At 41.6% G+C, this 13,857-nt stretch overlaps 1 protein-coding gene across 2 annotated transcripts; it reads right to left on the reverse strand.

Annotated features, from left to right (window-relative positions):
- Positions 1-435: 435 nt before the first annotated feature.
- Positions 436-13,557, reverse strand: LOC129777934 (protein suppressor of white apricot). 2 transcript variants are annotated; one of them, XM_055784538.1, is made up of 5 exons: positions 12,929-13,557; positions 11,767-11,939; positions 2,913-3,326; positions 1,807-2,848; positions 436-1,749 (listed from the first exon to the last, which is right to left on the reverse strand). In XM_055784538.1, exons 1-5 carry the CDS (start codon positions 13,174-13,176, stop codon positions 894-896), a joined length of 2,733 nt encoding a protein of 910 aa, XP_055640513.1. In that variant the 5' UTR covers positions 13,177-13,557; the 3' UTR covers positions 436-893. The 2 variants fall into 2 exon arrangements, with proteins under 2 accessions (XP_055640513.1, XP_055640512.1); XM_055784537.1 differs by having other exon boundaries at positions 436-1,752.
- Between the last annotated feature and the right edge of the window lie 300 nt (positions 13,558-13,857).

Consider the following 13,857-nt stretch of genomic DNA (forward strand, 5'->3'; position numbering starts at 1 on the left):
TTATATTTTCGGTTGCCGGAGGGTTTTGCACCAAATCAGCAATATGGCAGATTACAGATTGATCAATTTTGCTGATGATGTGGTAATATTTTGTGTCATCAGCAACGGCTCCGGCCAAAACGAATTGTGCTTCGGCTTGTGCAAACCACATAGCCGGATCATTTCGCCAAAAATCTGGTAGCTTTACAAAAACAGCGGCAGCTGTTTGATTTACTCTTGCGACTTCGTCCACCATTTTGTATCGGTAAAATTATAAACGATCGTGGTGGATTATTTTTATCGATTTTCCTTTAAAAAACGTCAAATCGAGTGATTTCCGGACGCGATTTACTTTTAACGAACCGGCGGGGTCACCAATGTGGGATTCGAGTCGCGAGTGAGGAAAAACGTTTATTTTAATTACAATTCTTTATTCTCTTGTTCTAGCGTCGACTGATGGAAGCTAACTGAAACTTCTCAGTCTGAAAAACTAACTGCCTAAAATATATGATGGTATGTGTGTACGTGTATACTTGGTGCGAGGGGCTAATCAATTCGAGCGTGTCTCCACAACCCTGATCCGAACCACAATTATAGGTTTCACGCGTCATACACTTCCACGATTTCAGTACCTGACCTGACTTTTTCAAAACAAAACGGATCAACGTGAATTTTTTACCGTCGAAAGATTTCAGGTACGCCTACTACGACCGCTGTTATAAAATGAAAATGAATGATTGAAGGCTCCTATGCTCCTCTACGCTCAATGATGGAAGAAAGGAAGGACTGTGATAAATCAATCTGTTTACTGATATGAGTCATAACGAATGTTATGCACCATGGAGTGTAGTTTTCGTTTCGTTCCCTAGTTTTACGTTCATATTTACAACTTGCACAGTAGCGATTTAGTGTCGTTAATAATATTCCCCATCGCGTGAACATTTTTCTTTACGATTATTCCTGTGGTGCCTGGTCGTGGAGGAAGATCTGGAAGATTTAAGCCGTTTGTGACTTTTCTTCTTACTTTTTTTGTTCTTTTTCGTATCCCTCTCTGATCGGGATCGGCTCCTCGATCGTCGTGAGCTTCTGGTGAGATCGTGAGATCTAGATCGAGATCTGCTCCGGCTGCGTTTCCGCTTGTGCTTCGTCTTGCTCCTGCTACGACTACGGCTTCGACTCATACTCCTGGACTTTTTCTTCTTTGATTTGCTTTTACCCTTGCTTTTACTTTTATGCTTATGTTTCCGCTTCTTAAGCGTGGCACTGCCCGAGCTCGATCTAGTTCTTGTTCGCGACCGGGGAGGCAGTGTCGTGTCATCTTCCACCAGAACCACATCATCATCGGCGCTGGATGGTACCCGGTTAGAGGCCGGACTGTCACTCTGGGAAGGAATCGAATGGATGGAAATCTCCGATGAATCACTGTCTCCGTTTTTCTCATCCACATCGGAAAATTGATTTTGCAACAGCTCGAGACCATTTTTAGCCGGCGCTGGAGGTGTCATGTTTGGAGAGATAATATCTGTTGTTTCTTCTTTGTCGGTTGGATCATCCTCTTCTCGGGGTTCTGTTTTACCGATCATGCTAAGAAATGCGCTAGCCTTCTTTTTCCGCTCCAGCTGCAGCTGTTTTTCTTTCGAGATCAGTGCAAGTCTTTCACGGGCAGCTATAGCCAACTTGTCTTTGATGCGTTCCTCTAAACGTTTGAGATCTTTCGTCTCCTCATCCACCACTTGCTGCGTCATAGGTTCTTCCAGGGGCGGAGTAGAACTACTAGAAGATAAAATTATTTATTTTTGTTTAATGGTTAAGTTATAACTCGCTTACCTCTGCTTCACATCATCTTCAACGATATTTTTGTCTTGGGGAGGAGCATCTTCTGTGTTCTCCTCTGTCGGGACGACTTCGGGTGCCTCCGTTTCTTTCGGTTCATCTTTTGATGGTTCAGTGTCAATACTCGGCTCTGGTGGATCAGGTTCCTCCTTCTTCTTTACAAACACTGCTTCCGCTTCCTCTTCGTCCCCGTCCAACTCCTGCATAACGTTTGACTTCAGAGTTACATTCGCATCATCTTTGCTCTTAATCGAGAAACAGACCGCTCCGCCCGGCTTCGTTGCCTGGATTAGCGACGGTGGGACCGGTATCGGCACGGGTGCCGTATTAACAGTTTTGATACCAATGCTCGGTGTCTCCACCACAGTTCCGTTCTCAATTTCCCTCACAATAGTCACCGTTTCCGGACTCCGGGGAACCTCCTCAAACGGATCTATCAAATACCGCACTCTAAACGCATAATATGGATAGAACTCATGATCCTTGCGTAGAAACAGAAAGCGTGGATCATTTTTCGACCTAAGCGCTTCCTCGAAACTGTATCCATTCTTGGCCACGTAAGCAGCGGTTTTCTCTATCACATGCTGAAAGATCTCCGGTGGTAACGTCCCGTCGAAAGTGATTTCCCTCCGCTCAACATCGCCTTTTGGCGCCTCTTCTTTCCCTGTCTGCTCCGTTGCGTCGCATACACTATCATCGCTATCCGAATCATACTGCACAAGCCCAGCTAATCCGGTGGACACCTTTTTAACATCGATACTCGGCTCCTCCGTACAGTAGCTGTAATTGCTGTTTAGCGAAGTTAATTGGCTGGCATCGATCGGGGCTGCCAGGGATGATTCCTGGTTAGGTTCATCCGAGAGAGCTTTCGTAGGGATGGGGGCACCTGTGATTTTGCTGATCAACTGAGTATAGGCACAATCCACAGACGGTTTGTATTTTATCGCGGGAACGATTACTTTTGCCTTTTCGGGAGTTTTCTCTGTGGATTCTGGGAGAGAATCATCTGCTTGCTCCACATCAGCTGCGTTCGATTCTAGAGAAATTGTCATAATCAATAGAACCGAAAACTATGCGGAATTGATTCTTCGCCTACTAACCTTCTTCCGCTGGAACATCCTCCGGGTACTGGTTGGTCTTGATAGCCATCAGTACGTGCCGATAGTACCGATACAACCGCCCGCCTGGTCCCAGGAAATCAAACTGCGGATTGGCAGCCTGCTTAGCGCGCAGCAGAATCTCCATCTGAGAGTCCTGAGAGGCAATAAACTTTGCGGTCTTCTCGATGATGGCATGCTCTTTCATCGTATCCGGCAGGTCGAGGTCGGACGGAATGTCGAAATTAGCCAGCGCAACGAAGGGTGGATCTGTGCTGTTCTCATCGTCTGCTACCGACGACACCGTCGCGTCTGACGGTTCCGGACCAACAACGGTCGCGTTCGTAGCAACGCTGGAACTGTCATAATTGAAGGGGATTTCGGCGCCATCGGCAGACTGCCGTTTCGCTGCCTCCTCTGAAAATAGTGAGACAAGAAGGGTTAGATTCATTCGAGGGTGAACTGTTGAGTATGTAAAGGCATTTTTAATTCAACCACTATCAGGACTCGGGAAAGTCATATTCAACTGGAATAATAGACTCTTGCAGCATTTTACCCGTCAACATGACTCAACAGTCATTCGGACGTGTAGTTGCTATCTCACTCTACGACTCGACTATCTCATTTCATTCTTTCCCGCCAAATGGACTTCAATGCATATTGAATTTGTTTCTCTCTCTCATGTATCACGTATGCATGAATCGATGTTTGAGTTCAACATGGTTTGACATATACTAGATATACTAGATTTTTTTGTATCGTACACGAAAATTACTCATACATATAAAATAGCGTACAATGCTGTGTTCAGAAACACTGACAAATTTATGAATTTTGTTGATACAGACCCGTTTTTTCTGAAATTTTGTTTAGTGTCCCAAAACTGCACACTTTTCACTAATACTAACGCCTGGACCTTTATAGCATACCCGATAACTGTCTAAGTTCATTGGTTTGAGTTCACGGTGGGTAAACAATAAACTGTCCATTATTAGTGTAACTACTTTTTTGCATCAGAACTCATGTTTTCGTTTCACTTTATATGGATGTAAAAATAAGATTATGTACGTGGGTAACGAGATCTGTGTCAGGGGTAGTAGAAATGTGGATTGAAGTCAGGTAGAATAAAGAGGCAGATTTGTATTCATTAGTCACCTCAATTAGAATAACCATTTGCTGGATAGTTCATCAGCCATCCTCGCTCTCAACGCTCGTCAATTCATTTTCAAATCGTGTTGACAGCGAATGCCAAAGTAGTCCTAGTCTACGCGAGGCTACTGAGAGAAGAGTCAATTTTCACTTTTCGTCTTCAAAGATTTCGGGCCCTGACCACTATCTATTTTGCAAAATTGCTTGCACTAATATCTGTACAGGTCTGACTCGATTATATATAATCGCAATTTCACAATCGAATCACAAAAAAGCTATTTTTGTATTAATGTTTGACATTCATGCATTAATGAAAAAATTGTTTTCTTAAGATTCGATTATGTATAGGATTTGAAAATAATTGTTGAAAAAATGGTCGACTACATGAGGGGCTAGAATGCAAGGGGTGTAAGTGACTTGATCGATTTCTCTTCATCAACTTTTTCTTTAGTTAATAACTCAATTGCAAAAACGTTCCAATTTAAGTTTGCTATAGAATCTGATAGATGAGGTTCTGACCTATATTCCACATTGTGAAATATAGCTGGGAATATATTTGAGGCTAAGCTATGACCAAAAGAGAGAGTGGATGTAGAGAAATCGATCAAATCACTTACACCCCTTTCATTCTAAGCCCCTCATATATAATCGAGTCCGACATGTATATGTTTTGGACACACAACCAATCCACTTGGAAAACCTTTTATTGATGTGTGGTCAGCGGTGGTATTCAACGATATTCATAAAATTGATATTCTAAGATTTTCTTTAGCGAAACACCTCGAAGTAACACCCGAAGAGCGATTTTGTTCAATAAAGACGGATTTGTCTAACCTGCGCGTATTTGGAACAAGATAGATCAGTCACATTCTAAAGTAGTGATGGAAGGAGTTGAATCCGCAGTCAGAAGAAAGCCCTCATCGGATATACAATCGGAACCAAAAGGTTACTGAATTTACAAGCGGTCGTGAAGTTTCCAAACTACCTTATAAAACTTATCTCTTAGAGAACTTCCAAAGAAAATGAATCAAAAGCCCCTTGGGCTTCAAGGCATGCGGAAGCAATTTGACCTTTCCAAGCAAATGAAATTTTGAAGAAAGCAACAGTGAATTTATCGTTTTTTACAATCTTGTAAAAACAATTTTAATAGTTTTCTTCAACAATTCGAAATACAGTACAACATTGCAATCGGATTATTTAATTTTGATCGCGAGTCGTACTCAAATTGAATCTCCTAGCGCTTCTAACCACACCAATGCGAACAATAGCAATGTCGGAAAGTGATAGGAGTCACACATTTCTGTGAGGATCGATGTGCGCTATCGTAAATCCTGATATAAGAGTACAGTTAAACCTGTTTTTGTGCGGTTTTTTATGCGAATTCGCACAAAAAAAACATTTCATGCGATATTTTGTTCCTATTTTGCACCTTTGATATGTATTTCATCGCTCTATATAAGGACTGTGTCAGCTAATTCCCATTCTCATGTTTCGTTTTTTTTTGTTTTAAGGTGTCGGTAGGAGCTTATTGAAAGGAGTAAAGAGTTAATTTTAATGATCTACGCAAGAGAGTAGGTCACTTATTAAAGTGAAAAAAGGAAACCGAATATTGATCATGAATTGAATCATTAGGTTGTGGGTTATTTCAGTTCCTATTCACAGCATAAAAAAAATTCAAATTGTGTAGCGAACACTTTTTTTTGAAGCTACTGGTGAATTTTAGTACGATTTTTTGTGCGGTCCCTATCCTCCGGAAATGAAAGTTTATGCATCACAACGATGACTTCAAGTATTTTTTTTGTAAATTTCCGTCGAAATTTTTCGTGAGATGATACCAAATACCCACTTGATTCATTAGCGATTGATAAAATTATGGACAATTGATCACTACTGTCTTGGAATCCCCTCCACGTGTACTTCGGCGATTTCGAAGAAGAACAAAGGGATAGAGGTAGCGTGAATTCCCGTACAGGATGTCTAGCTATCTTATTTGGTATTCAAAATTGTCATTTTGAAGTGGTCACATATATATCGCCGAGTATAATAACAGTACACCCGGTTTGATTGGAGAACAGAACGATAGTAAAAATTTATTACCGATGAACAAACGAGGTTGCTATGCGTTGGTAGCAAATATTTCCGGATAAAATCGGGGAAGAAATAAGAGCAACAGAAACAACCGAACAGAGAAAAGCTTAACGTCACAAGAAGGCTAGAAACACTCTGACGCGGAAAACATCATGGGTACACAGACTGTTCAATAATAGCGAATTCGTTTTTAAAACTGAGTCAGTGCCAAACTGACTCTGTAATAAAAAAACGTTTTCAGTTTCACAAATGCGGTGGTTTGTTGGTGTGCGTTATATAGTTTGATTTGTTTATATTTGCTACGACAAATGTACAGTGTCGACATCTGGTAACGATATTCGTGCTTGGGAGGTAAATTATTCTCTATCAGATCAGCAGGGCCAAGTGCAGTGTAAAAATATAAAAGTTTGAATGAAAATTTTTACTTCATATTGTTTGATTCCCTAACACATGTAGTTCTAACACTCACTTAACCATTTGTCAATGCATTTCCTGTTTGATCCACAAATAATTACTATTATAATATAAAATCATCATTAGATCATGATTTTGAAAGCAGGTTTATTCCACCTGAAAATCCATCATTATTTCCGCCTCCCAATGAAAGAACACGTAGCTTAATGCTGTCTACTCGAATATACTCTTCAAAATCAGAATCCGAATTGGATTACGATTCCAAGAAATACAAAAGCAAAAGCAGCAGGTTTTCCATTTTCATAGTTTTTTGTTTTCAGATTTTCCAAAACAATACTCGGAACTTGACAGTTCAGTATAGTTGTATTGGTGAACCCGAGTGCCAACCCGTGAAACATCTCAGTGCGAAACTAACAGCTTTCGGGGCGAACTAGTGCGACACTGAGTGCGAAACTGATAGCTAATTCGTTTTTAAAACTGAGTCAGTGCCAAACTGACTCTGTAATAAAAAAACGTTTTCAGTTTCACAAATGCGGTGGTTTGTTGGTGTGCGTTATATAGTTTGATTTGTTTATATTTGCTACGACAAATGTACGACGTCTAATGGCGATATTAATGCTTGGGAGGTAAATTATTCTCTATCAGATCAGCAGGGCCAAGTGCAGTGTAAAAATATAAAAGTTTGAATGAATGTTTTCACTTCATATTGTTTTATTACTTAAAACATGTAGTTCTGACACTTACTTAACCATTTGTCGATGCATTTCCTGGTTTTTCCACAAATAATTACTATTATAATATAAAATCATCATTAGCCACAGTTTTCGTTCAATATGTTTCTGTGATATCGAAAAAAAAACCACTTATTTCATCACATGAAATAAATATTCGATACGTTAAAGTAAATTTTCATTCATAATTTTGATTTTGAAAGCAGGTTTATTCCACCTGAATATCCATCATTATTTTCGCCTCCCAATGAAAGCACACGTAGCTTAATGCCGTCTGCTCGAATATACTTTCAAAATCAGAATCCGAATTGGATTACGATTCCAATAATACAAAAGCAAAAGCAGCAGGTTTTTCATCTTCATAGTTTTTATTTTTAGATTTTCCAAAATATACTCGGAACTTGACAGTTCGGTATAGTTGTATTGGTGAACCCGAGTGCCAACCCGTGAAACATCTCAGTGCGAAACTAACAGCTTTCGGGGCGAACCAGTGCGACACTGAGTGCGAAACTGACTGAATAAAAAAACGTTTTGACAGCAGTTAGTGCGGCACTGAGGTTGAAACTGAACAAAAACGAATTCGCTATGAGTGAATAAAAAAACGTTTTGACAGCAGTTAGTGCGGCACTAGGGTTGAAACTGAACAAAAACGAATTCGCTATAAGTTCGAATACAACTTTTCATCGTTGTGTAGGTGACCACCATGTGCATTCTGTGTATTGGTATTGGTGTCAGTTTTAGTGTCATATATAGGCTAACCGACGCGCACGGTGTCGACTTGTCGTCATTTGTTGTTTGTTTACTGCGCACCATGAAGGAGCACCGCGACGTCGTAGTAAAGTTGTTTGCGAGAGGTAAGACCCGGCGATTGAAATCCCACGAGGTGAAGCGGAATGTTATATATACCACCATCCGTCGATTTCGGGAGACGGGCTCGACCAAGGATCGTGCGGCCGCGTTCAGTGAGAACGCCAGCTGCCATCAAGGTAGTGAGGGAGCGGGTTCGTCGAAAAATGAACTGCTCAATCCGGAAGACCGCAGCTGACTTGGATGTGTCGATCGGGACTGCCCACACCGTCATGACGAAGAACCTGAGGTACAAACCGTACAAGAAACGCAAGGGTCATGGGGTAACGAAGACTACAACGAAGTAGAGACTGGTCAGAGCCAAACTGATACTTTGCGGCACGCAGGCACGCCTTTCGAAGATGCCTAATGTTCTCGTTCTCCTTATCATGCAAGGGAAGGAACAAGGATCTTCGATTTGATCACCAGGTTTTATTTCGATTTTAAAATCTTTTAAAAAACAGAGCAGTGCAGCAGTTTGTGCAAGATCATCACCAAGCACATCACGAATACTCCCGCTAACCCCGTATAAGTTCCGGAGGTTCTAGTACTTCGGGCAAACACAGACTATGTGTTCGTGTCGCTACTCAAGTTGGTAACTACAGTAAACATTCACTAACTGTGCGAAAAAGGAATACCAGTTATCGACATTTGCGTTTCAACTGGTCCGGCATGTTAAACGTCAAATAAAATCGAAGGGAACTTCAATCTTTGGATAAACAAAAGGATTCAAATGGAAGTTTCGCATTGAACGTGACAACAGATATAAAATATTATTTGAGGAAATTATTTTTCTGTAATTTAATCAATGTTTTTGTCATGCGAAAATAATGTCAATTTTCATAACATTTCAAATTACATTCGAATATAAGTTAAAACGCAGACCAGTTAAACCAGGACCAGTTAGCGAACGATTAGAATCGATTTGCTTGACAGGATAGTGGCAGCTTCACAGATTTCAGCAGCTTCGACAAAGAATACCTGACAGATGCCGAGAAATTTCCGAGAAAGTTCTTGCTGAAAATTAAAAAAAATATTATGACCGCTTACCCCGAAACCAACTACTAGCATCCCTTTGGAACCGTCCACGTAGCGAATTTCATAATTGTAATATTTTATTGACACAAGTTCGATAAAGGTTTGCTTCAGCCCCATAGACCTCGTTCCAGCTCGGAAGTTGTTCTTGATTGTATTATCGACTCGGTCCACCTCCAGTCGTTAGTCCCAAACCAAAGCTGTTTAGCTATCGGTGGAAGGTTGGAGTGTATCACCTGTTGCGAGTTTTCGTTCGTTTAAAGTCAGGTGCGTCTCCTTACTTCCGCTGGTTTTAGCGAGGAAGCTCGCAGTTCTGGAGGCTATCGTCGCATCCACGAAAATGTTACACGAAGGTTCCTCTACTTTGGCGCATACCGAGGATGCTGGTGCCGATGGTAAAAGGTCAGAGATAATCCACAGTACATTGTTGTAGTTCGGCGATAGTTTTTTGAAGCTTATCTCTGGCCAGGCATGTAAATTCGAGACCGTAGAGGAGGCAATTGTTGGTGATGGCTTTGGCCACCCGTAAACGGATTGTTCGGTTATTACTCCGGTGAGGTTTGGAGATAGTTTTCAAGAGGTTTAACCGGGTGGTACAGCTCTTCTTCACCTCGTGCCGGTGCTGAAAGTTCAGGTTGCAGTCGACCACCACTTCCAGAATTCTCGATGTTCTACGGTGTTGTAAATTTCGACTACCGATTGGTATCCTTGGTGTTTGCGACTGCAGATTACCATGTGACTCTGCTGCGCCGAAAGACGAAAACCTTGTTTGACAGCCCACTTATCGATAGCATTGGTAACTGCCTGGACCTTGATGCGTGGTGCCCTGTGCGTGTTCCCTACCACTACCAAACGGATGTCGTCCGTATAGATGAGTACGAATACTCCCTTCGGTAGTACCCATAACAGGCTGTTCATCGGTATCACTAGTTTCATCATGGAAGCGCCTAGAACTGTAGTTCCCAACTTTTACCTTGAAAGTCAAGTTTGTCGCGTTTTTTTTACAAAGTGCAGCAGGTTACCGTTTACCCCTCTGTCTGCCAGTGTCTTCAGAACTAGTGGAATCCAGATTCGATTGTACCCCTCCTCCAGACCCAAGGCTATCATCTCCAGATGTTGCCGATTCTTCCTGACTTCAGTTATCACCTCTCTTAGGGATGCGAAATACGTGTTTGTGCCTATCCCCGCTCGAAAGGCAAATTGTCGGTAGGCCAACTTACAGTTTTCAGTCAAGTAGGGACTCTCTAGGGTCTTGGACGTACAGGAGATCAAAGATATTGGTCTTTGGGATAGGGATCAAAATACAATGTCTCCATTTCGCTGGGAAGTCGTGCTTCAACCAGAGGTCATCAAAGGTGTCGAGGAGAGTGGGTTTGACCTAACGAGATCATCTTATAACCGTAACCGTAAGAATTCTTGTATTATTAGTCAGGATTCTTGCTCAGGAAATCAGTTCAAATCCTTCAATCGAAAAATCAATTCGGAAAGCAGTTGGTAAGATCAAGTTCAATTCATTCAGAGAAACAAGATCAAGTTCAGTCCTAAGTTCGGAAAGCAATTTTTCTAAATCCGAAATCCTCGATCAAGCGTTGGCAACCAGGCGCCACGAACAGAATAAGGTAAAACCACGAGAAATCCCAAATCCGAAAAATAGTACACAAGCTTCGCCCGGACGGACCATTCTGGAGCCGTCGGATTCAGAAATTTTGCGTTTACTCTAGTCGGGATTTCTCGTTATAAGGGCTTAGCCCATAACAGAATAATCGTCATGACTTGCAAAATCCACGAAAAAAGTTCCCTCATATAACATTGGTGGCTCCAGAGAGGAGGAGCCAGACCAAACTTTAGGTCGAACCAATTTTGATAGCTCAAGAGGAGCAAAAATTCAACAAAGACTGCCAATCTACTAAATTTCGATTCCTTAGATCACAGTGAAAATCAGCTATTTACATCTTCGGATGGCTGGACGCGACGGTTTAGAGAGCGCTTTGGGTTGCATGTCAGAAAGCTTCTGCCGACATGCAAGCTTACCAAAAATATTCAGATGTTTTGGCGTGAAAAATCACTGAAATGAAGCTGCTGAGGTCCCAGGTATACAATGCTGATGGATCGCCCATTTGCGTCAAATTATTAGTCTCAATGGAAAGAAAGTGTGCGGTCGTAAATTTAACAAAATGCGGTACACCTTTATGCCATGGTTCCGACAAAATTTAATTAATTTTTATTGGAACTGCGACCAATTCACATTCTTTCCCAGCCAAAAAGATGCTCCTAATTTCATATTACAACGCAAAAAAAGCTTGGATGACAAAAGATTTGTTTCAGGAGTGGTTTAACGAGTGCCTACTTTTCAAGGGCAGTTGGAAATGAACAAAATATCTCTTCAACACGATGCTTTCGATCAACAATTGACAAACATCCTAACAAAACCAGTTTCTTCTTACAATCTTGAAAAACTAATTCAATTCCTTGGAGTTTACTAAATTCAAAGTGAAGAGTGGATGTTGGTGTCGTGGTGTCTCTTTTGAGTTTGACATGAACTTCGGGCGTATAACTGATCCACTCCCTGATGCTTGATCAAAGAAAAAACTCACCCAGATAAATCTCCTCCTCGACCTCGTTAGCGTAGAGACTGTAGTAGCGTTCCTCCTCGCACAACTGCTCCGCCCGTTGTTCGGCCGGTGACAGACAATCCAACCGGTTCCCGTAGCCCCCGATAGGTGGTTCGTGCTGCGATAGGTCATGTAATGCTCCGCGGGCATCGTATCTGCAGACCGCCCCCGGGGGGTGATGATGGCGATGAGAAGATGCCGTTGTGAAAGAGAACAAAGAGAGGAAAGAGAACAAACGATACCAGATTAGTCCGGTCCTCGAAGCACAAGTTTGGTTTCAGCATACGTAGCGGGCTGAAAAAAGATCTTCCCCTCGAACTGGGCAGAGAAGCGCGGTGAGATTTCCTTTTTTTTAAATTTTGTCAAGTTTGTTCAGCCATAATTGTATCAGAGTGGCAACGCGCTTCTCCCTCCGGCAAAGGCGATCAGAAACTAAAGTTATAAAATGTCATAAGAAGTTTAAATCAAATTACCACTTATACATACCACGGCCGCGCTGGAGATGAATCTTTTTAGGGAGTTTCTGAGCTAAAAAAAGATTCCCTTTGTGTCTATAGTTCCTAAATAAGTACTCATTTTCAAGAAATGTCTTGTTTTAGTTGGAGCATTTTATTTTTCTGTATTTTTCGATGTCTCTGTTGGGAGTATCGTTTGCTCGCTTTGACACTGAGACCGGCATCTGGGAATAGATGGAATATGCTAAGGTTCAACGAGTGATCCGCGGCTAGAGAGCTAAATACAGAGGGTCGATCGAAGAGGCGAATGGGTCACAGCAAATGCGACACGTTGAAAACTATCGCCGGTAGCTAGAAAGGATCCGGAATTGCTGTATTTTCAAACGCATTTTGATTGAGTTAATTGTAATGGGAAACAAACGGAAAATGTTCATAATCGCAATATTGTCATTGCTATAACACTTTTCTTTTTGAGCTTCTTTCGAGTTAACGGAGAATGAAAAGTGCAACGTTGATACTGCAAACGGCCACTGCTCGCATTTTGCTCTATTCACCACACAAAGAGCTAGCTAAATTGGGAACTATTCAATTTTGCTACGGTTTCTCTCGCTAGTTAAAAGGCTTAATCAATGAATCAATCAATTAGATGGCATTGGATTGGATTTGCGGAAAGAAATGAAATTATTAACCTGTCTATCTTCAACTGATTGTCGCCCATCCACGGGATCAGATGACGGCCCTGGTCGATGAAGCGAGCCTTCTCGTCGTCCCGGAAGACCTTGCATGAGTAACCGAACACCAGCAAATCGGCAGTACTGTCCTGCCCATAGTGGTGATGATGATGGTGGTGCCCCAGTGCGTTGGTTTTGCGCAGAATACCCGACTCGCCGTTGTTCAGCCCCACAAAGCTGCTGCTACTGCTACCACCAGGATTCATTACTGCGTTCTGTTCTACTCTGATCTCTAGCTCCCAAGCCACTTCTCAAAGCAATGTTCGCTGACCATTGGTTATCGTTCACTGTTTATCGTAGTAAGGCCAATACAGTCCGCAATTCACTCAATCACAAAATAGTATTTTTTTTCTTATTGTTGCTCAGCAATTTTGAGGTTATATTGAGCTTCCAGGATAAGGCTTCGCTAGACGCCCAATTACACTCTTTCTAAGAAAAAACGCACTTCCTTCAAACCCAATCACATCTCCCTGAAGAACAGCACCATTTTAGAACAAAAATTTTTTCATATTTTATGAGAAATCAATTTTTTCATATTCGACGAAAAATTCAACTCCTACATCAATGATAGAGGATTGGAAAATGGCAGTCGAAAACAATAAGATTTGCTCTTACATTCACTTTTCCGCCACATGGGTTCAATCGGTTCGGTTTTTCAGATTTTTGTTTTGATTATAGTTTCGCTGCTGTTCTCTTGTTTGACCTTCTCTACCAGCAACCAAAGTAGGTAGAATAGAAGGTGGTCTCCTCCCTGCTTTGTTCAAGTAGTGGTAGGCAAAGGAAAAAAGCAAAAAATTGTAATAAACCATCCATCGAATCCATATAAATTTGAACATTTTTGATTTTTTTTTTAAATTGTAACAAAAGAACTGTCTCAAAATATGTTT

The sequence above is a fragment of the Toxorhynchites rutilus genome, chromosome 3 (assembly GCF_029784135.1).
Source record: "Toxorhynchites rutilus septentrionalis strain SRP chromosome 3, ASM2978413v1, whole genome shotgun sequence".
In the NCBI taxonomy this organism is placed as follows: Eukaryota; Metazoa; Arthropoda; class Insecta; order Diptera; family Culicidae; genus Toxorhynchites; species Toxorhynchites rutilus.

Bases quoted from the DNA above. Each gene is read 5' to 3' on its own strand.
- LOC129777934 (XM_055784537.1), bottom strand. From the start codon at position 13,176: ATGAATCCTGGTGGTAGCAGTAGCAGCAGCTTTGTGGGGCTGAACAAC. The intron at 3,327-11,766 runs GTGAGTTTTTTC...CACTATTTTCAG, and splicing joins CGAGGAGGAGATTTATCTGG to AGGAGGCAGCGAAACGGCAG. The intron at 2,849-2,912 runs GTTAGTAGGCGA...CAATTTCTCTAG, and splicing joins GGATGTTCCAGCGGAAGAAG to AATCGAACGCAGCTGATGTG.